This window comes from Protopterus annectens, chromosome 12.part0 (genome assembly GCF_019279795.1).
Source record: "Protopterus annectens isolate FY-2018-M chromosome 12.part0, PAN1.0, whole genome shotgun sequence".
Taxonomy (NCBI): Eukaryota; Metazoa; Chordata; order Ceratodontiformes; family Protopteridae; genus Protopterus; species Protopterus annectens.
The window spans coordinates 449,102,972-449,125,830 of record NC_056746.1 but is presented as its reverse complement, the minus strand read 5'-3'; the positions used below and the strand labels follow the sequence as shown (position 1 = coordinate 449,125,830).

The window sequence follows — 22,859 nt, the reverse complement described above, 5'->3', positions numbered from 1 at the left end:
AGAAGATAGTTTTATCTTCTCTAGTAGCTCCTGAATTAATTCCACAATCCATTCTTTAAATTCCTTTCTTTTCAATTGGTAGATATGAAAGTGCCAGTATCTCATTTTCATTTCATTACCTTGTGTTTTTTTATTTTAGTTATTATTGGTACATGATCTGAAATAGTTATTCGGTGCGTTTCAAGACCTTCAATTAAATGCACATGTTCCTGAGAAATATAAAATTTGTCTATCCTAGCCCAGTTTTTGTATCTTTGTGTAATATGTAAATTCACTCCAAACTCCTAGTACTGAATTCACATCTTCCATGCCAGATATTTTCATAAATTTCTTCAAAAATCTACCCTTCCTTGTTATATTTTCCTTTCTAGGCCCCCCGTACACATCTTCACTGTTGCAAACCAAATTCCAGTCTGAGTATTATGAGTAATATTCCTTGCTGAAAGCTGATTATTTCTCCCAGAGTTTTCTTAAGCTCCGTTATGGCCATTTTAGGGGGGATGTAAATGTATTCCAGTGTAATCCTCTTCCCTAGCCAGTAGCCCCTTAGTACTGTGTATCTTCCATTATATTTTTCCCCTCTTCTATCACTATTGGAGCTCCTCTTGCAATTTTTTATATGTACTGTTTTCCTTTGCCCCAGATATTCAACTGAATAACCATCCTGAAAATTGTCTCTCCTATAGCATAGCTATTTGTACTCCACATTTTTAATATAGTTAACTACTCTTTCTCTTTTATATTTATCAATAAGACCAGTCATTTTGAAAGACATTACAGAAATCATCATTTTCTTATATTGTTATTATTACCACAGTTTATATACAACTGCTCTTTTTCTGAATGTCTAGTTCCAACTTTTATGTTATATGTATATACTGTTCGGCAGGTTGGTCTCCTGTACAGTTGTTTCATGTCATATCCATTTGCACCTGTGTCACATCTTACATAATTTTTTGTTTCTTTGAAAGCCCTCAAACAGAACAAAGAACCCCCCTAAAAACCTCCTAAAACCTATGAACTTAACAATAAAATGCAAAAGTATGTACATCTTCAAATATTGAAGGTTTTGCTTCCTAATAAGAACTAAGTTAATAGCTACACAGACATGCTAAAGTTAACCAAAATGATTAGTCATGATAAGACACATGGTACAGCCTGTGGTATTAGTAAATGCTATTTGATTTTGTATATCTTTATAACTTTCTCAGTTGAGAAAACACTTGAATGCTTTCAGTAAACACTTTCTCTAAGCCATTTATTTTTATCAAATTGTCTTATAGTGACATGCAAACCAGACACAAAACTGCTAAGGTTACCTTGTTTAGCAGAAAAAAAACATCTTACAATATTCAATATTCTTTTTCATTCATGTGCTTTGTAATAAACTTGGTACTGGATAATGACTAGGGTTTTTACCCAGACATTTCGCTATGCAAGCATGGGAAAAAGCACACTAATTTTTCTTTTGTCATACTCTCTTAACCAGTCCTTTCCACTCTCCCCTCATCTCCTCATTTTTTTTTCATTGCAGTGCCTACATTTCTCAATGAACAAAGAAAAAGAGAGAAGGGTGAACAAGAAAAAATAAAAGCACCTGTTTATATTAGTATCCCCATTGCATTAAAAACTGAGAGAACTTTACTTCAGGTCTAACAGGGTTTGTATTATTTTTAAAGCTATCACACCTGGGAAAACCCCTGATTGTTTTCAGGGAGCAGTATGTCCTAGTCAATTTCTCTGTTCTTTTTTCTTATTTTCACTCAGCCAGTCCCCTTCCACAAGACTGTCTCCCTTTTCTCTTTATCAGATTGTCTCCATGGAGGCATGAAGACGAGCTGCAGAAATACTATTTAGTATACATGTTTGCAAGTGCCAGGGAAAAAAAACTTAATAATAGTCAATATTATTTTTCATTTACTTTCTATATCTTAAAGCAAAGGTCCTCAGTCAGTCATATTCCCATACAAGAATTAAAAAAGCACATTAATTTGAACTCTGTGATGTCCCCTTAACCAGGCTCCCTTTTTCTTTTTTTTTTCATCATTACATTGCCTGTGTTTCTCAAAACTGCAGAAGGAGAAAGAGAAGAGGGGAGAAAAATAAAAACAACACCTGCTACAATCCCCATTACACTCAAAAATAGCATGCAATGAAAACCATGCAACACAGATAAAATACTATCAAGCTAAATGTATACTTAGATTTAACGTTCTCCCTTCCCCAAAGCATTTTTCCGAGCATTAATGACATGAAGTGTATATACTTTAGAGCCCCCACTCAGCCAACAAAGTTAGAAGAAGTCCAATATTTCCAGATGTTCGTGTCATAGTTCAGAAATATAATTATTGCATTGCAGTCCCATATTGTTACTGATTTTATTACTGTTCTTTTCTATCACCCAAATCCTGTCTCTGCTTCATTTCCAATGTACTCTCGATTCTTCCATTCAACTCTCGGGGTCCCTTCCTTCTCTCTAACATTTTCCGTTGAAATACTGGAAGAGGTTTCACAGGTGCAATCTCACTGTGGTCTTTATTACCAGAAGAACAAGAAGCTGAATCTCCTCCTGTTTCACAGCTCTCTCACTGTGGTCTTTATTACCAGAGGAACAAGAAGCTGAATCTCCTCCTGTTTCACAGCTCAGTTTTTGTTGGACAAACTTTTGTATTTCCTCCTTAGCATGCACTTTATCAAAAAATGATTTTGTCCCTCCAGGGAAGAATACCTTGAATACAGCTGGATACAACAGTTTGAATCTCACACCTGCGTCTCAACATTCTGTGAATAGAGGCATGAATTTACTTCTCTTTTGCCTGGTGTATAATGAGTAATCATTCTCCACAAACACTCTGCTGTCACCTACTTTTAGTATTTTGTCCTTCTACCACAGTTTTAACAAAATCAACTCTTTCTGCTGGTAGGATTGCATCCTTACTATTAAAGGTCTAGGTTGCTTTCTTATAGCTAGATTTGGAGCATACACAAGATGTGCCTGTTCAACAAAGTCCTGCTGTGGAATACCAGTCCAGCTGCTTATTTGTGCTTTCATGAGTTTAATGCAGTCTGTTCCTTCCAGCTTCTCTGGTATAGCTGAAAATCTCAAGTTTTTCCTACGTGCTCTGTCCTCTAATTATATTATTTTTTGAAACGTCTCTTCCTGAGGAGTCTCATATTCACCCAGCCTTTTCTTCATTTTGACCTCTGATGTTTGCAGCTATATCATCTCATCTGAATATCTGTTTAAAGCTTCTTCCATTTGTTCCAGCCTTTTGTTGTTTGTGTTAATATACTCTATCAATGTTTTATTTTAACCAACTCTGTATGCAGTTGTCTTATATCATCCTGTAGGTTATTGGAAGTCATGTCTGGAGGTTGCATTACTTTTTTTCTGAACAGCTGTAGAACTCTCCCTAGTCAGTGTTTCTTCCTCACTTTTTGTAGCTGATTTTTTCCATGTCTTCTGTATTTCCTTATTCCTGGCATCCATGCAGTGTACTTACTATCCAGTTACTGAAATTCCCCCATAAGCACAAGTCTCCTGGCCTTCTCTGCTGAGTTTCTCTTTTCACACTGGGAGAGCTAGAAATAAGCTGTTATTCGGTGCACAGCCATCTTGGAACTCCTCTGCTATGGAAGTGTTCTCCTTTATTTGACCTGCAACATATATGAAATAGACACTGAAGGAAAATTTAGTAAGCTTATTACCCCCTGATGTTTGTGGGTTAAAATCATGGAAGCTGAGAAAAGTTTATTGTATTCTTTGAAAAATGGGCAAACTGTACATCAGCACCCTGATTGGTGAGCGCACGTTCTCCAGCAGGGTATTAATTTACAAGTAATGCCCACTGAAAAATTAGTCTGCTGCTTCACAGCACCATATCAAGCTAATGTGGAGCTCGGACTGAAAAAAAAAACCAAAACTAATGGCCACCATTATTTTACGCTCGCTAAGCAGCGCTTTTGCTGTTTAGCGAGTGTAAAAAAAATAAAGAAGCAGAAAAAAGTGTGTGTGTTTCTGTCTGTGTGTATGAAAGCAGAAGAGTTTGTGTGTGTGAGAGATCAAGAGTGAGAGCCATCTTGTGTGAGTGAATGCATGTATTAAAGCAGAGGAGACTGTGTGTGAGATCGAGAGGGAGGGAGCGGTGTTGTGTGCATAGCTATCAACTGTCCAAATTTTCTCAGAATGTCCAGTGAAGAGTGAATTCATCAGAGTTTTAGGCATTATATCTTTCAGAAAATGCATTGTAAGACAATACTTTTTATTCTAGCAACTTTCTAAGTTTATAAGAGCAATATTTAAATTTTGTCCCTATTTTTGGAACTTTGTCCCTTCCATTATTTTTAGCTTTGTCCAGATTTTGTGTGCTAAGAGGTTGAGAGTTATGCCTGCGTGAGTGAATGCCCATATGAAACCAGAAGAGACTGTGTGTATATGTATGTGGGTGTGAAAACAGAAGAGACTGTATGAGAGAGAGAATGGGCTCTCTGCAAAATTGTTGTAGTTTACTTATTTATTTTTAAGTACTATATTATTTTTTATATATATTTATGTAAAATGCTTCCTCCAACACCATTAACATATACTACATTAAAAATATATAAAAAATAGTACTTAAAAATGCATAAGTAAAACAACAATTTTGCAGAGATTCCATTCTCTAAGAGCAGTAATGCCCTCCAAGGTGTGTTTTAATGTGTAATTAATACCGTTCCAGGGGTGTAAAGTGTCTGGCCTCATAACACCCCTGGGTGGGCGTTATTGCTTACTTATTCATACATAGTAGTTAAAAAATATTATGTTTTCTGTCTACAGCTGACCGCCCCCACTGAACTTTAACTGTGTAAATATTAGAATGTAGTAAAGTTTCTTGTTTAGCATACATTTGGATTTTTTTCCTTTTTACCCCTTTTTCTTACAGCAGCAGTGTTTTGTTTTTTCTTCCATGCAGAGTACAACTGTGATTAAGTGCTTTGAGATATCAGTGTAAGACAAGACAAATTGCAAGTTTCAAACATTTGATATATATAAATACTGACTGCTATGAAAGATCATTTATTTTATATGCTTATAATGCATTTACCTTTATGCTAGAATGTTTAAAACTGGAGTGATGCTGGAAGTGAATTGCTGCATATTAACATCCCTATCATAAATTGTAAAGTAAAAGAAATATAGCTTCCTACAAAAAAAAAAAAAAAAAAAAAAAAAAAAACCCTCAAAGTGGAAAATTGTTATTGTGGCACTTCAATGTACATGTGATGATAACTGCATTATGGAAGATGTAATGATGCATGTATCCTTTTTTAAAGGTTGAAGATTGAGGAACTAGAAAGTGAACGAGCCCACTTGGAGCAGGAGAATGAATCTCTAAAAATGTCTTTGGAGAGGCTAATCCTTCAGGTAGAGAAAATGATTGAAAGTGAAATATTGGGGCTGCCTTCCTTTTTATTGTATGTATGTATGCATGTATTTATTTATTTTGGTGCTGCCTTGTTATGTAACTCTGGCATTTTACTCAGAAGGAATGGAAAAAATATAAAACAAAAAAAAGAGAGCAAAAATAAAAAGAACTACTGGCAGGAACCACTCAAATAAGATAAAAGGCTTTATTAGCAGCTTTCAAGAAATGCAAAAATTAGCCTGTACCATTTACTGCAGAGGTTCGCTTTTGTTATGGAGGGGGTAGTCTTACATACTTCCCCAATCACTGTGACTCTCTTGGAAGTTCCTTGCAGTTTCAGTGGATGGATTTCCATTCAAATGACAATATTTCAGCCACTTACATGATTCAAGGTAATATGATTCTAGCATGGTGTTCTCCCCATTTAGAGATCAGTGTGATTTATATGGTTCAGCTTTTAGTCTCCTAAAACAAATGGCTTTTAGTCATATTTAGTTTGTGGTTGATGTAATGACATGAGAATTCACCCTTGGGCAGGTTTATTTAGGCCTCATTCCAGGTTTCCCTCTATCTCCCCAGTTGAGCACATGTTGGTGTTGCAGTGTACTGTATGCTCTTGGGCATTCTTTCTGCTTTGTATTGACTTCTAACCACAGTCACTGACTTTTCTTGACAGCTGCCATTTTATTAACAGACTAGACAGCATCCTACATAGGGAAAGAGTGATGATTCAGTGGTCTGATTTCATCTGCTGTTTTTTTATGTGCCTATCTTCATTACTAGACTGGGGTCATTAGTGACATAAGTGGATATCATGTTTCTTTGTTTAAAGGCTGACTGTGGTTTTCAGACCTTTGTGTTTGCAACCAGTACCAGCCTTTTGGTTTGCCAGCACCCGGCAGTTAGTGTTAACATCACTAAGGTTCTACTAAGCCCTGCTGTAAACCTGCAGTTCTTAGTAGCATATGTGTAGTTCTGTTGAGTAATGTACACCAGTTCCAGTATCAGCACACTGCCAGTTATAAACTTCTAAGTGCTGCACTTCAATAGTTAAAGATGAACTTTTCCTAATTACTGGAGAGTTTACAAGTCCTTTTGAAATGCCAGCAGTTACATCATGGCAGTTAGCACGAGAGTTTTATTCCTAGCCTTTGATGACCAGCAGTAAAGCTGCTCTGCAAATGTTAGTGGATCAAAGTAACACACAAAGATCTCCCTTCACTCTACTATCCGGTGTGTGGTACACAGTGCTTAACTCATTGTGCTCCATACCATATCTTTGAACTATGATTCTGAAATAATGTGCAACATGAAAACCAGTTTTAGATAAAATAGTTCATGCCTCCTTAAGCAAACCTCATTAATTCAAAAATAATCTTTCTTATCCAGAGATTGTGGTGCAGAAGCCCATCCAGTACTATTCACTGCAAATGTTACTGATAACGAGTTGTCCATTCACTCAGAAGCAACTGTATGCATTCATGATAGGCAAAACAGCACTTTACTGATAGCTCAGTGGTACTTGCTAACAAGCTTGAATGTACTTCACACACCACCTGTCATTCTAAGATAATGCGATCCCATAAAAAAAAAAAAAAAAAATCAACTCATTGCACTTACTTTACTTCACCTAGTATGCTTATGTCTAATGGCAGTGAGTCTATACTCAGGTACATGCTGCTGATCCGTACTACTACTATAGACAGTAGCTATAGTTGTGTGCAAATTGCAACAGCATTATATAGAAAAATTCCCCATGCATCCAGTACTGTTTTTCATCCAATAGCCATTCTGCACTCTGTTATGCAGGAGTGCAAGATATAAATGCTGTCACGTCCCAGTGGCCACAGATTTTCTCCTAAATAAATAAAATGATATGCCATGATTTACTAATAGCCCTTCTCCGACATACCATTCCAGCTGGTGAAACCACACACTTTCTTTTGTCATATTTATTATTTTTGGGGACTTTCATCACAGGATTATTGCTACTTCATTTCCTCATATTCTGAGCCCATATTTTCAGTGTAGTATATGTAGACCACTATGTCGTGAGATGTGCTCTTGTCATTGTGTGAAAATGACAAAAATGTCATTTTGTACATCAACTGAAGAGTCAACATTAAAGATACGATTGCCTAGTGATAGTTCCCAAGTCTTTGATATTAGACCCTTAAGATGAGTACTTTGAAAATTTTTGTTTTAAAATGTCACTGATGCAAAATATATTATTTTAATCTAGCAAATATCAATATGTAAATTAAGTTCAACATCTGTTTAGCAGATTTGCAGAAAATCTTGTGTGACCTCCTCTTGTGAACCATTTGCATTTTCCCGGCACATTTCTCTTAAAAACACAGAAAGGTGATTTCAGACATGTAAACATGTTTATATGCAGTGAGTGGAAAACTACTTACTAAGATAGAATTGTTCATCGAAACTTCCAGGATCAAGTCAGTAGACCGTAAGTTTGGTATTCTGAAAGTTTTGTCTCAAAATATTACTAACTGCCAGATTTACAAGTCAATGTTCAGTCTGGTAGCAGTTTTTTCATGCCTTTACTAAATCTCAACATTTTTATATCAGATTTGCATTTTGTCTACATGGAATTTTACCTCCTGAACATTTGCACTGTTTTACATGCCTCCCAGCAAAATCTCCCTATTCCACCACCTAAATTCATTGTTCAGTGGTCGTTTTCTAGTTTCAACTTCCATTTCCACCTTTCAAATTAATTTTCAGTGTTTCCTACATAAAGCCATATTCTATACCTGTTGAATCCATGTTCAATGCTGATCTATTGTACTGTGTTACAGTAGTGATCTGATGATGTCAATTTTCATTCTGCCCTCAACTGCAATCCTTCAGATCCAACTTGGGCATTGCTAGAGCTCATGGCAACCTAAAACACTCAAACGTCTCCCTTACCCATAATTCACCAACCCCAAGTATCTCAGATCTCATTTGTTGCTTTAAGCGAAAAAAGTGGTTGACATTTATTCTTGAGTGACTTTCAGATAAGCGCTTTATTATTGCCTTTTTCCCTTATAACTTAAACTTTCTTCTTTACAGAGTCCTCCCTTACCTTTCTGTACAGTTTTCATACTCTAGAATACTATTACTAGTATTAGTTGTATCCCTTTTCTTTTTATGCACTTGTGTACCTCTGAAATACTATAGATAATAATTAAATTTCCCTCTACACTGTGTGTAGCTTCTTTTAATTACCATTGTTGATAATCTTTACTCTTATTACCTTTCTGTCCAAAAAAAAAAAAAAAAACTTTTTTTTACTGTTTGTTGTTTTTTTTTTTTTTTGTTGGAATATGGTAGACAAAAGGTCCCATGGGGTTCAAAAAATCTGAAAAGTGTGGGCATAAATTTCCGATGTCAGATACCCACACTTTTTGTGTATATATCCTGGGACCTTTACACCTTCAAAAAGACTGCTCTATCTGCCAGAGATTTAATCCCAGAGCAGTTGTTGAACACAAAAATAAACTTATTCTAAAAGGTTTGCTACCTTCAGCTTTCAATGAGGCTAAATCTGGAGATCAATCCTCTAAATCCAAAGGGACTGAAATTTCTTCTCCAAAATCTACTGTATTGGAGCCTTTAAAGAGAAGAAACAAAATGGATCCGGCCTCAACCTTAGATCCGAGAAAGAAAAAACAGAAAAAGTCTGAGCCAATTTTCCACTGATCCGAAGAAAAAAGATTTGGATCTTTCTACTTCTTCAGTCAGTCACTTGTAAAAATAAGGTACTCTCCTTCTGTAGATTCTGTTCCTTCGAGAGTACCCTCACCTTTCTTGAATAGAACTAGGTCCCCTTCCTTGGTTTCAACTCATTCTTCCAGGAGTTTAACTTAAAAAGATGTGGAACAAGTGGTGTGGAAGATTCTGTCAGTGCAGAGCCAGATGGGTATCCTGCCAGCTCCTACCCCTTCAGGTCAGAAGGTCCGTCCCTCATTCTCACACCCCCACTTTAAGTTCTTCCACTAATTCATGTCACTCTCTGAGTCCTTGGATCTAAGTAGTCTGGCTCCATCTGGCTCAGATTCGAAGATAACAAAGTACTTTGTTTCGTTTGGATCCAGAAAGCTCTTAAAGTCTAAGCTTCCTTGTTGGTTCCAGGATGTTGCCGTCTCTGTGCCTTGGAGCCTCGGCATGGGTAATCTTCTGCCTCAGTGGAATTGTTTTTGGAGCAGTAGGGGACAGTGGTCCAGAAAGCTTGTCTTTTTGGATCTGAGGTCTTCTCCCTCTCTGGGGCAGTCTGCCTTTGAGGCTATGGAGAGAGTTTTGTTTGCTTTGGCAGAACAGACAGATCTATCCCCCTTGGATCCCCAGTTTACAGCCTTGATGTCTCTGTGCATGAAGCCTCGCCACTCTGTTCTACAGGGACAGCCAGTATGAGAACCTGGCTTTCTCCACAAGGTATCTGGATTTTTTCTGACATCTCCCAGACCATCCCATTGAGGGGGTCCATATGAAGAAAATGTGCATGAAGAAGCGTTTGGACTCCCCAGAGGAGTCTGTCACTGAAGATACAGACTTCAGTGAAGGTGAAGGGTCCCTACAGTCACCTTCTAGAGATGTTTCATTTGGAGACATCCTTGAAATCCTATAGCAGAGAGGTGGCTGGACATCCAGCAGCCCTTCATCTGAGGAGTCTGTACTGCTGGAGGCTCTCTGTACTGGCCCGTCTACCTCCTGAGTGACTCCACACTCAAGGTCATTGATTTGGTCTCTTGGTAGGCGTGGAAGGAACCAGACAAAGTTTAACCCATACCTCAGAGACCAGACAAGATTATGCCATTACCCATGGACAGGCAATTTTGGGGAAAATGGGCCCCCCATGGGTGCCATGGTCATGGTGGCGGCCACCAGAAAGGAACTTGTCAAGGAGAGTTCCACTGTTGATTCCCCCAACAGGGAGTCGAGGGTGATGGACAGGTTTCAGAAAGGTGTCTATACTTCAGTGACCTTCACTTTAAAGTCCCTAAATTATTTGGGACATTTTACAAGACTAGAAAGGGATTTGATTAAGGAAATCTCAAATACCCCCTCAGGATCCGTTTCTGAAGAGGCCCAATCTACCATGACTTTTCAGTTGGCTACCCTGCAATGTATTTTGAATTCTTCTATGAGGCTCAATTTGCATGTAGCTGAAGGAACCTCAGTAGCAGCAGGCTCAGGTATTTCCATTAGAAGGCATGCCTTGATGTGCTTATGTGATTTTTGTGGAGCCTTTCAAGTCTTTGTTCATCACTGCTCCTTTTGATGGCATGTTGTGGTTTGGCCCCAAAGTAAAGGACATATTATCCAGCTGTGAGAAGGATGGAAAGACCATGTCTGCTGTGGGCTTATGTTTTCCGACCCCTCAAAGATCCTTTTCTAGGAATCGATGAGGTGGTTGAAAAATGTGATTCAAGAAATCCCAGTGTCCTTTCCAGGACACACATGGAGAAAGTCCCCCAGGGGTAGAGGGCGGAATTCTAATGGTTAACACCATGGCGGCGGCAAAGGAAGCCTGTAAAACCAGGGTTCCAGAGATTGATTCTTTGATGGACCCCACTGGCATTTCTTGAGGCAGTTGGGGGTCGATTGTCCCTGCACTGGAGAGCCTGGCTGGATTTAACAAAGGATACATGGGAGCAGAAGATTATTTCCAAAGGTTATATAATTCCTTTTTCCCTTCCTCCACCAATCTCAAGAAAAATCCCCGATGTTCCACCCAGTCAGAGGGAGCAAGCAGCAATTCAAATATAAAAGCTGCTAGAAAGAGTCATCCAACAGGTCCCATCAGACTAGATATAATCTGGAACTTACTCAAGATTCTTTTTAGTGCCAAAGAAAACAGGGATCTTGGAGACCAATTTTGGATCTCAGCAGTTTAAATCAGTTCAACTCACCAAGTTTCGGTTGGTCACTGTTCAATCCATTCTCCCTTTTCTGGGCAAGGACGACTGAATGTGGTAATGTGGTTGATAGGTCTTCAAGATGTGTACTATCACATAAAAGATGAACAGATGATCCAGACGGTGCTTATGCTACCGGCTGGGAGCCAGTCATTACTAATTCAGAGTTTTGCACTTTGGTCTCACCACAGCCCCCAAGGTGTTCACCAAATCTATGGCAGTAGTAGCAGCCCACTTCAGACTGCAAGGATTCTGGATGTTTACATATCTAAATGACTGGCTCATAACGGCCATAAGTAGGCATGAAGTAATAGAGGCAAGAGATCAGGTTCTCAAGATGTGCTCTTACCTGGGAAAAACCATAAACTATGAAAAGTCTCAGTTGAAGCCAACTCAAAATTTGGAATTTATAGGAGTACTGTTCAACGCAAAGTCAGTGATAGCTGCAGAGTGCATCATTCCTCAGTGTGTAAAAGCTGTGTCTTTAAAAAAGTTTAAGGAAGTCTAATTTTTAATTGCTTAATTAAGCAATGCTGATTAAATTTGGCGTCTTTTTGTGTTTAAAAACATGTAAAATTTATTCCTTTATTATACTCTGAAGAAGGCTATCTACTGTGTGCCGAAAAGCGCTTCAATAAAATTCGTTGACCAGGTTGGACGTGGATTTTTTTCTGTTTTTGGCTGTGCTTGTGGATTCTGTGTTTTTCTCGGTTTTATGGCGTCCTACCCGTCTTCACCTGACTTGGCGAATTCACCAGGTTTACTTTTTAACAAGTCTAACGCTGTGGTTAAATCCTTAACTGTGGTTAATTCATCGGACTCTGAAACGATGAATTTTGGACTTCTTTTGGGGAAAATTGATGCACTCTGCAAACGACTGGATCAGGTCGATTCTAATCAACGGTTATTTAAAGAATTTATGTCTTCTAAATCTACTTTTTCAAACGCGAAAGGCTTGAACTGTAATAATGCTCTTCTTATTGACCAGCCTGGTTCTAGCTCCAACAGTACCATTACAGCTACTGCCGATGACGCTAGTACGCCTCCTCCAGGGCAAATGTCACCAGCTAACACTGCGCAAGTGAATAAACAGAAAGAAACAGCTCCGCAATTGCGTTTAAATGCTGTTTCTCAATCTTGCGCTTTACAAGCTAACAATTTAACCACCGACTTTTTAGTGGAACACAATATTTCTTTGATGAACAGAAATTCGCCGAAACTAGCTTCCATTATTAAGGACTGTTTCGTCTTTGGAAGCAACTTGTCTGAACAAACTCGTCTTGGCACTACAAACAGAAACCCAGTTCAAGACACTATTAATACACCTGATATTGTAAGTAATTTAAAATCTTTGGACAGTTCTCTGTTGAAACTTAAAAAGACTCAACTAGAAATTGCATACTTTAAAGAGTGCCTGAATGTTAATGTAATCCCTAAAGGCTTAAGAAGAATGCAATATCCTACTGGTTTAGTTAACCAGTCTCCTTTCCACAAAGAACTTATCCAACTTTTTGAGCAACAAGGTGTAGAACTGCTTAATCTTATGATTAAACATTATTCCATCTTTGTATCTGAATTAACTGATACTGTTCTTGCCTGGATAAGTCAGTTACTAGCCATTCTGAGTTTTTCAGATATAAATTTGATTATTCTAGATCCATATCAAGCATAGACAAACATTTGCTTAAATTACAAGCTAACAAGTCCAAGAAACTGGAAAGAGACATTAAGGCATACAAGGAAGGTACAGCTTACCCTGTACCATCACCTGCCCAGGCTTGGCAACGACCATCTATAGTGAACACTGTTTGTAATGCTTGTAATGTATGTGTTTCAACTGAATGTATGAATTGCAAAAGTGTACTTTGTAATGACCATATTGTGGACAATGATGATTTTGATAACAATCTTCTGAATGATGAAACTGAATTTCCTACTCTTAGGAGAAGTGAAAGATTACAGAACAATTCTAAGAGTAAATTTAACCCTAATTCAAGGTATAACTACAATAATGCCACTGCCTCCGGTGGTACTTCCAATTCAGGATTTAATGGGGCAAGACCTAAACAACAAAGACCAGTTTACAATCATAATTTTAACACAAGGTCTAAAAATTTTTAGTAAAGGAGGCAACTGGTTTTATTGAATTTTCTAGTCAGCCAATATCCCCCTCCATTGACACACATGAAGCTTCTCTTGAAAGTGCTGTTAGTTTGTTAGATAATTTAGAGACGTTCCCTGATTCTTTAAAACCTAGCATTTTGTTGAATAAAAACAAAGATTTCAAAGTATATAATTTCTCTTCTTGTCCGTTGTCCCAAGATCTTGTAGATTTACTCTCTAAGGGGCAAACATATGTACCATATACTAATTTCAACATTACATCTGCTGTCATGGACCTTAAGAAATACACTAGGAAATTAAATTTTCAATATTTATTTGGTAATGTTAACAACATGGGACCTTCACAAGGGTTCAACATACCTAGTACTTATAATCCACCTGTCCACCCCATTATACAAACGTTTGAAAACGTCTGCGAATTGGATTTTAGAGCTTTGGCTAATAGGAGTAAGAAAACTCCTAATAACCCTGAAGAACTGGACTTAATTAATTTTGTCCACTCTCAAAAAATTAGATTATGTAAACCAGATAAGGGGGGAGGTATGGTGGTTTTTGATATAGATGATAATGATTGCAGAATGAATGCTTTGCTTAATAGCGAGTCTTATGCAATGAGTTCTAGATCTGAGGTTAATTCAGCCTACAGTTTAGTCAGAACATGTATTAATGATTTATTTATTGAAGGATATATTGATAATGAATTACTTAATTATTTGTCCACTTCATTCCCTATGTACCCAAGTTTTTTCGGGATCCCAAAGATCCACAAAGACTTACATGAGCCTCCTATGAGACCCTTGGTGGATGGTAGAGGATCACCTTTATATGTTTGTGCTAAAGTAATAGATGTTATATTACAAAAAATAGTAATTCAAGAAAAGCAGGTCTGTAAAGACTCCTGGTCCTTTTTAAACCAGATTAACCAACTCAAGTTTGATAGTAATTTCAATTTTTTAACGGTCGATGTAAAGGACCTATACACTTGTATTCCACACGACATAGCTATAGAATGGGTAACCTTTATGATGTATAAGTATAAGCTCCCCAAAAGGGAAATTTATATAGTGACTGAACTATTGGACTTGGTTTTATCCTATAACTTTTTTATTTTTGATTCGTTGTTTTATATTCAGAAAATAGGCATTGCTATGGGTTCTCCGTGTGGATCAAGTGTAGCAAACTTGGTAATGGCCTTTTGGGAATCAGATATAGTCTTTACGTCAGAGATCTACCAACAATCAGTTGTGTTCTATACCAGGTACCTTGACGACATTTTTATGTTGATTAAAGGCAACGAACAGACAGCTGCTTCCACAGTCGACTTTTTCAACAGGTCTACTGAATTCTTGAAGTTCACTCACATGTTTAATAGTTGTTCTATTCCATACTTGGACATAATGTTGTCAAAGAATTTAGAATTGCATAGTTTTACATCAAGGGTCTACAGGAAAATCACATACTCCAACGCATTTCTCCACTACTCGAGCTGTCACCCTTCTTACCAAAAGAAGGCCGTTGTTAAAGGGCAACTAGTTAGAGTGGCCCGGATTGTTACTCTCGATGATGAGTTCAATGACAAATGTCTATTTTTAAAGACAGCGTTTCTTAAAAGAGAGTACCCGGTTGAGCTCATTGATGAAATGATAGCCGAGGTTAAACTAAAGAGAGATAACAACCACTTTAGTCCTTTATTGGCTATCAAAACCTCTAGGGTTAAGGTCCCTAGCAACAGCCAGAGCAGTGAAGTTATAGAAGGAAATGAATCTGGACTTATCTATGACATCAACATTAATTCTAACACTAATGAAATATCTAATATTCACAATGGTAATCTGAGTAGGACTATTTCTTTTTCCACCACTTATGTTAAATTAAGTTCAGCATGTATCAACATTTTGAACAAAAATTGGAATTTGTTTAAAAATAATTCTTCTTTAATGAATAAAATAGGACACAGACCTAAGGTCACTTTTAGACGTGGTTTAAACTTGAAGGATTCTTTAAGATTTAAACCTGACTTGTCGAGGAAGTCGACTGGGATGGCTAAATGTGAATCTTGTAACATGTGTAAACAAGTATTTGTAAATAATTCTTTCACGGTTGAGAATACAACTTATAAATTACGAGATAAATTTAATTGTAACTCGAAAGGGGTTATATACGTCGCCAAATGCTCTCATTGTTCTGCTTTCTATGTGGGTAAGACTGAGCGTAGGCTCAGGGACAGAATTTATGAACATATTTACGCTATTTCCCACAGGAAAGCAGACAATGCACTGGCTAAGCACATTACAATTTTTCCTGATCATATGTTTAAGTTTTTTGTTATTGATAGATTAGGAAACAATCCTAGAGGTGGCCCCTACTCCCTGAAACTCTTGGAATTGGAACTGAAGTGGCAAATAAAATTAAATGCTAGTAATTTCCCAGGACTAAATGAAGCTCTGTCAATAGGGGTTTTGTTGAAATTGAGAAGCTTGCTGAGGTAAATAACAAACTGGCCTCAATGCTACTACTTTTTAAGAATTAGACTAATATAATAAATAATAGGCAATAAATAAGTAGCTGTTTAATGTTTAATAAGCTTTTAAAGTAGTCAAAAGCTACTTTTTATTACTATATATATTTTATTGGTTACCATGTTTTACTTTTTATTATTCATTGTTTTTTACTCACCTTTTGTGTGAGTTAATGTTAGTATTTCATAAGCATTTATAAGCATTTCATAATTTACCACTGGTAATATTTATTTTATTGTCCATTTCCTTTTTTGCTTATTTTATTTTTGAACTTTTTGTTTAGTTGTTGTTTATAATTATAATAACTAATTGGGTATTTAGTCATTTTTTTATAAACTTTGAAATTGTTTATATAAATGGCTTAAGCCTGTATTTGTTTGTATTTGTACACCTTTTAAACTAGTTTTGCAGAGTGCATCATTCCTCAGTGTGTAAAAGCTGTCTCTTTAAAAAAGTTTAAGGAAGTCTAATTTTTAATTGCTTAATTAAGCAATGCTGATTAAATTTGGTGCCTTTTTGTGTTTAAAAACATGTAAAATTTATTCCTTTATTATACTCTGAAGAAGGCTATCTACTGTGTGCCGAAAAGCACTTCAATAAAATTCGTTGACCAGGTTGGACGTGGATTTATTTCTGTTTTTGGATTTAACAAAGGATACATGGGAGCAGAAGATTATTTCCAAAGGTTATATAATTCCTTTTTCCCTTCCTCCACCAATCTCAAGAAAAATCCCCGATGTTCCACCCAGTCAGAGGGAGCAAGCAGCAATTCAAATATAAAAGCTGCTAGAAAGAGTCATCCAACAGGTCCCATCAGACTAGATATAATCTGGAACTTACTCAAGATTCTTTTTAGTGCCAAAGAAAACAGGGATCTTGGAGACCAATTTTGGATCTCAGCAGTTTAAATCAGTTCAACTCACCAAGTTTCGGTTGGTCACTGTTCAATCCATTCTCCCTTTTCTGGGCAAGGACGACTGAATGTGGTAATGTGGTTGATAGGTCTTCAAGATGTGTACTATCACATAAAAGATGAACAGATGATCCAGACGGTGCTTATGCTACCGGCTGGGAGACAGTCATTACTAATTCAGAGTTTTGCACTTTGGTCTCACCACGGCCCCCAAGGTGTTCACCAAATCTATGGCAGTAGTAGCAGCCCACTTCAGACTGCAAGGATTCTGGATGTTTACATATCTAAATGACTGGCTCATAACGGCCATAAGTAGGCATGAAGTAATAGAGGCAAGAGATCAGGTTCTCAAGATGTGCTCTTATCTGGGAAAAACCATAAACTATGAAAAGTCTCAGTTGAAGCCAACTCAAAATTTGGAATTTATAGGAGTACTGTTCAACGCAAAGTCAGTGATAGCTTCACTGCCTCCCCTAAGAGTTCAGACTGTAAGACCACAGGTCAGGAAAATAATCTGCAGTAAAAAGATTTTAGCCTGCTTGGTCCTTCAAGCTCTAGGATCAATGGCAGCGACAATAAGACAACGGAGTATTCAACTCCGGTACCACCTTTAACATTCCTATAAGAAAAGTGCAGTCCGGGTCTGAACTGTCTGCAAACAGCTACAGCTAACTTTGAACCTAACACCACTCTTAAGTATTCAACTCCGGTACCACCTTTAACATTCCTATAAAAAAAGTGCAGTCTGGGTCTGAACTGTCTGCAAACAGCTACAGCTAGCTTTGAGTATGTGTCTAACTGTTTGAGCCAATCTTCATTTTCCCCTGGAGAGCACTGTGCTTTGGCTCTAAGCAGCCCCCCCACCACCACCACCACCACCACCACCACACACACACACACACACACACACACACACACACACACACACACACACACACACACACACACACGTTCCACTTTATCTTATTCCCTTCTGTTAGCAAATAGTATCAATAACTGATCAATACTGTGTGTTTGTTTATTTAAACTATACCACAGTAGCCTACTGATACAAGGTTATCCTGGTTTTCCACCTGAGAAATTAAGACAAGACTTACAGTTTCAGAGCAGTCCTTGGTCAATTGTGATTGTTCTTAACACATACTTGTCTTGCTTTGGCTCATTAGCAGCAGTACAAAGAACTGCCTGCTCACACCCTTGTTCTCCCCTCCCCTGTTTATTACCTTAAGACAATCCCAGAGTTAATAAATATTACCTGTGGCAGGCACCATTTGTAAAACTACAATCCACTCTGCTACAGGCCCCATGAAGGCTCAGTGTCTCTCCAGTAAGTGTTTTACAACTGTAAATGCCTATTTATGTTGAATTGTATTAGACACTTTACAACTGTATATGTTTATGTTGAATTTCAAGCCTGTACTCCAGTCTGCTTACTTACACTATCAGACTATTTACCCCACTCATAGGACCAAAAACTGGGACTGGGTTAGCCCGCTCGCCCTGCTCGGGCTCGCTTTGCTCCCTTCCCTGCCCCCTTATCCCACCCGCCCCCACTGTGTCTACATTTATAGCCACTAGGCCACACCCCTACTTCCTCTCCAACCTACACAACTTCCTCTCCAATTTCCTCCCCCCCACCACTTTACTGTTTAACCACTACTATTCCTCTGAAGCACATTGACCCCACCCATTGATGACATATAACATGTCTATAAATAATTATAAACTCCTTCCTCTTATCTTACCACTCTTAATTCTGCCATACTTTCTTACTAGCTATGAAAATCTCACATTCGTAGGTTTCTCTTATCCAAAATGCCAAACCAAGACCCCTACCTCCAGTGATCTGGAACTTGCCCACTACTACACTACCCCAAAATTATAAATTCCAACCACTTGCTTCTAAAAACCACTCCAGTCAACACCAAAATCCAAATATGAACTAAAACTACTATTCAAAGTTATTAGACTACTAGCGATCTAAGAAAAACATAACCAAAGATGGGGACATCCATCCTAATCCAGGCCCAACCTCAACTCAAAATCCTACCAGCCCACCACTCTCCCACCGACTGGTCAACTCCTCCTAATATGCCACTTAAACATTAGAAGCCTAAACAATAAGATACATAGCCTGCATGCTGTACTAGCCACATACCTCCCCAACATAATGTGTCTATCTGAAACATGGCTCGCGCCATCAACCAAAGACAGTGAGATCCTGCCTCCTGGTTACAATATACTTAGGGCAGATAGAGTAAAGAAAAGAGGAGGTGGAATAGCCGTCTTATATAATAGCACACTTAACATCATAACTAACCCTATACAACCACCCCAGGTCTCTAACGCTGAAATACTAGCTCTAAAACTTCTACTAAATAATCATAAGGGCATTAACCTAATTGTCACCTATATTCCCTGGGAACAATGTAGAAACACTAGAGGTCATTCTACATTGGATAGCCAACAACTACCCTCAAGAAACCATTGTCCTGGGCGATGTTAATATTGACTGGAACCAATGCACAGCACAGTCCAACCCCATCCCTGTTAACCTACATGGATTCTCTCAGATAATATCATCTACCACACGTACAGGTAACAATAACCAAAAAGAGGGTATACTAGACTGGATACTCACCAACAGTCATCCCCAGAACTATATGTCTGGAACTCTCCCTAATGATCTTAGTGATCACCTGCTCACATACATCATGAAAGACAAAATTAATTGTACAAGCTTACCTATTTATAGGTCTATCAGATCCAAGAAAAACTTTGACCCAACTAAATTTCAACTTGAACTCAAATCATGTAACTGGACAAAACTAAAGTTCCTTCCCCGTGATGAGGCAGTGTCATCATTTAACAATTCATTCCTTACTATACTTGACTTGCATGCCCCTAAATGCTCAATAAGAATTAAAACTGAACTAGCACCCTGGCTAACAACAGACACCAAAACCAAAATAACAACTAGAGACAAAGCGTGGGATAAATGGCGCACTACCAAACCTACCCCTAGATCGTATCAAATTCCAACAACTTACAAATGAGACTAAAAAAGCCATCATACTAGATAAGAAAAATTACTTCTACAATCTGCAACATAAACATCAGAATAACCCTCAAAAGTACTGGGCAGGCATAAATAAACTTCTCCAACCAGGAAAATCCACTACTCCGACCCCAGGAACATTATCTGACAAGAGCCAAGAAGATATAGCCAATTCATTCAATACTTTCTTCACAGAAACCATCCAGTCATTAGCTAACCAACTTTCTCCTCCCCACACTTCTATAAACACTATACCCGACTCACCACTCTCTTTTAACTTCCAGCCAGTGTCCACATCCTTTATCAGATCCCTTTTGAAAAAACTGAAGTCAACCACCCTTTCAGCCGATCTTCTGCCGGCTGAATACCTGCAAATTGCTGCAGATGTCGTAGCCTACCCTATCTCAATCCTAATTAACAGAACCATAACCGAGGCCTCAATCCTCACAATTTGGAAAATATCCTATGTTATTCCACTCCACAAAGGAGGTTCATCCACAGAACTATCCAACTATAGACCTATAGCCATACTATCACCACTTGCCAAAATTATGGAAAAGTGCATGCACAACCAACTAATGCTCTATCTAACCCAAAATAAACTACTCACAGACTCTCAACATGGATTCAGACCCCATCATAGTACAACCACTGCCCTCCTCTCTTTTACTGAAAACATTCATCTTAACCGGAATAATAAAAAAATATCCTCCACTCTCTTCCTGGACCTATCGAAAGCCTTCGATATGGTAAACCATCAGTTACTTCTATATACTTTAAAAACCCTGTATCTAGATACTCCAGCCCTTGACTGGTTTCAAGCTTACCTCACTGGGAGACAACAAGCAGTAATGTGGCAAAACAAGCTCTCCTGCCTACTACCAAATAGCATAGGAGTTCCTCAAGGTTCCATATTAGGACCTCTCCTCTTTTCAGTCTTCATAAACGACATCCAAACAGTCATCCCTGAAGCCACCTGCATTCAATATGCAGATGACTCGACTATAATATGTTCCAATGCCTCTCTTGCAAATCTACTAACTACCACCCAACATAGCTTCACCAAAGTCGAAAACTGGCTTGCCAACCATCTCCTGATCTTAAATCCAAACAAAACCAAGTTACTTCTCTTCTACCCAACCAATAGATCTCCGACTGAAAACTTCACTATAAAATCCAATAATGGGACCATCATCTCCCCAGACACCTATACAAAGCTATTAGGAGTAAACATTGACAATAAACTCAGATTTGATTTACATATCAACCAAGCCATTAAGTCAGTCAACAAGAAACTTGGGACCCTATATAGAATTAAAGCCTTCCTTACCCCGAATGCCAGGGCAGCCACAGCTCGTTCACACGTTCTCTCTACCCTACTATATGCCTCTCCTGTCCTCACTCACCTTAACAAATCTGATCTGGCCAAGCTCTCATCCTGCTATAATCACATTGCCAGGTTCGTTACAGGCCTACCCTACAGAACACACCACTGTACTAACCTGAAAAAGCTTGGATGGATAGAATTCCCACACCTTCTTCACCAGTCCCAACTCATAGAGGCCTTCAAAATCCTTAAACAACCTGAGAATACCCCAGCACTAAAAAACTTAATGACTCCCTACTCCAATCTAAGCTGCCTTCGCTCAGCAAACAGACTCCTTGTCCAAACAACTAAATCTCTCAACCTAGGTGGTGGCGCGCTATTTGCCAACACCACTGGTAAAATATGGAACTCTCTCCCAAATAACATCACGCTTGCAACTTCTCTAAGTCAATTAAAAAATAGTCTAAAACTCCACTTCAAGTCACACTGGCTATGTCCTTGCTCAAACCCAGACTAGCTCTGTGCCATTAACTAAAACATAAACAACTAGCTAAGATGATAAGTACTTTGTATACTGTGATAAAGAAATATGTATCCTGTCTAACTCTATGTCATTATACTGCCTATCGTCCTTGCTAATATGTTATTGTTACATTTGTAGTAATCTCAGAAATAGTAATGGCAGTCTTGTACTTGTATGTAAATAGCCTATGTTTTTGTTAAGTTCTTTCAGCTCATTTACTGTACCTAATTATCAGTGTAACTCTGTTGGAGCTTTTCTCCCCGGGCCTCCGCTGAAAAAGAACATGTATCCAGTCGGACCATCCCGGTTAACAAATGTAAAATAAAATAATAATAACACTAGTACATTTAGCCAGCTTTTACATGAGGATTCTACGGTGGATGCTAGCCACACAATAGTCAATGCTTTATCAACCTAGGTCAACCCAGGTATGCAAGAGAGATCTCAGGTGGTGGATTCAGTCAGATCAGGTGCTATAAGGCTACCCGTTCATTCCCCCTCAGCCGAAGGCCATAGTGACCATGGATGCTTCCAAAGTTGGAGGGGCATTATTTGCAGAAAACAGTCTAAGTCACTTGGTCCCCCTGAAGAGGCCAACTTGCATATCAATGCCCTCGGAGTGAGAGCAGTGCTTTTAGTGTTGCAGGCCCGCCAAGATGGTGTACCCTTGGGGACAATTGCGTTTCAAAAGGAAAACATGTCAGTTTGGTACATCAACAAGCAAGGATGGGACAAGATCAATACCCCCTGTGTCGAGATGCACTCAGTATGGCAATGAGTGATCTCATCCAACCGCTTTCTCATATCAATGGATATTCCGGAGAAGTCCAGCGTGATAGCAGATGAGCTGAGCAGGTTCATTCTTCTACCTTATGAGTGATCTCTCAACAAGAACGTGACAGAAAGGATTTTCATTCAGTGGGGCCAGTCTTGCTGCAATCTTTGTGTCTCTCCCCTAAACAACAAATGTAGTAGCTACTTTGCTGTAATTCCCTCCATCAGGGAAATCACCAAGGGATGCTCTACTTTACGATTGGTCTCCCCAGTCTACTTTATGCCTATCCACCAATCC

At 38.4% G+C, this 22,859-nt stretch overlaps 1 protein-coding gene across 1 annotated transcript in view; it reads left to right on the top strand.

Annotated features, from left to right (window-relative positions):
• Window positions 1-22,859, top strand: part of MAD1L1 (mitotic arrest deficient 1 like 1) — a 4,750,917-nt gene that overhangs the window by 2,610,750 nt on the left and 2,117,308 nt on the right. The window contains exon 15 of the mRNA XM_044089554.1: window positions 5,314-5,404. Within this exon, the coding sequence (XP_043945489.1) occupies window positions 5,314-5,404 (91 nt within the window). The remainder of the gene's footprint in view (window positions 1-5,313; window positions 5,405-22,859) is intronic.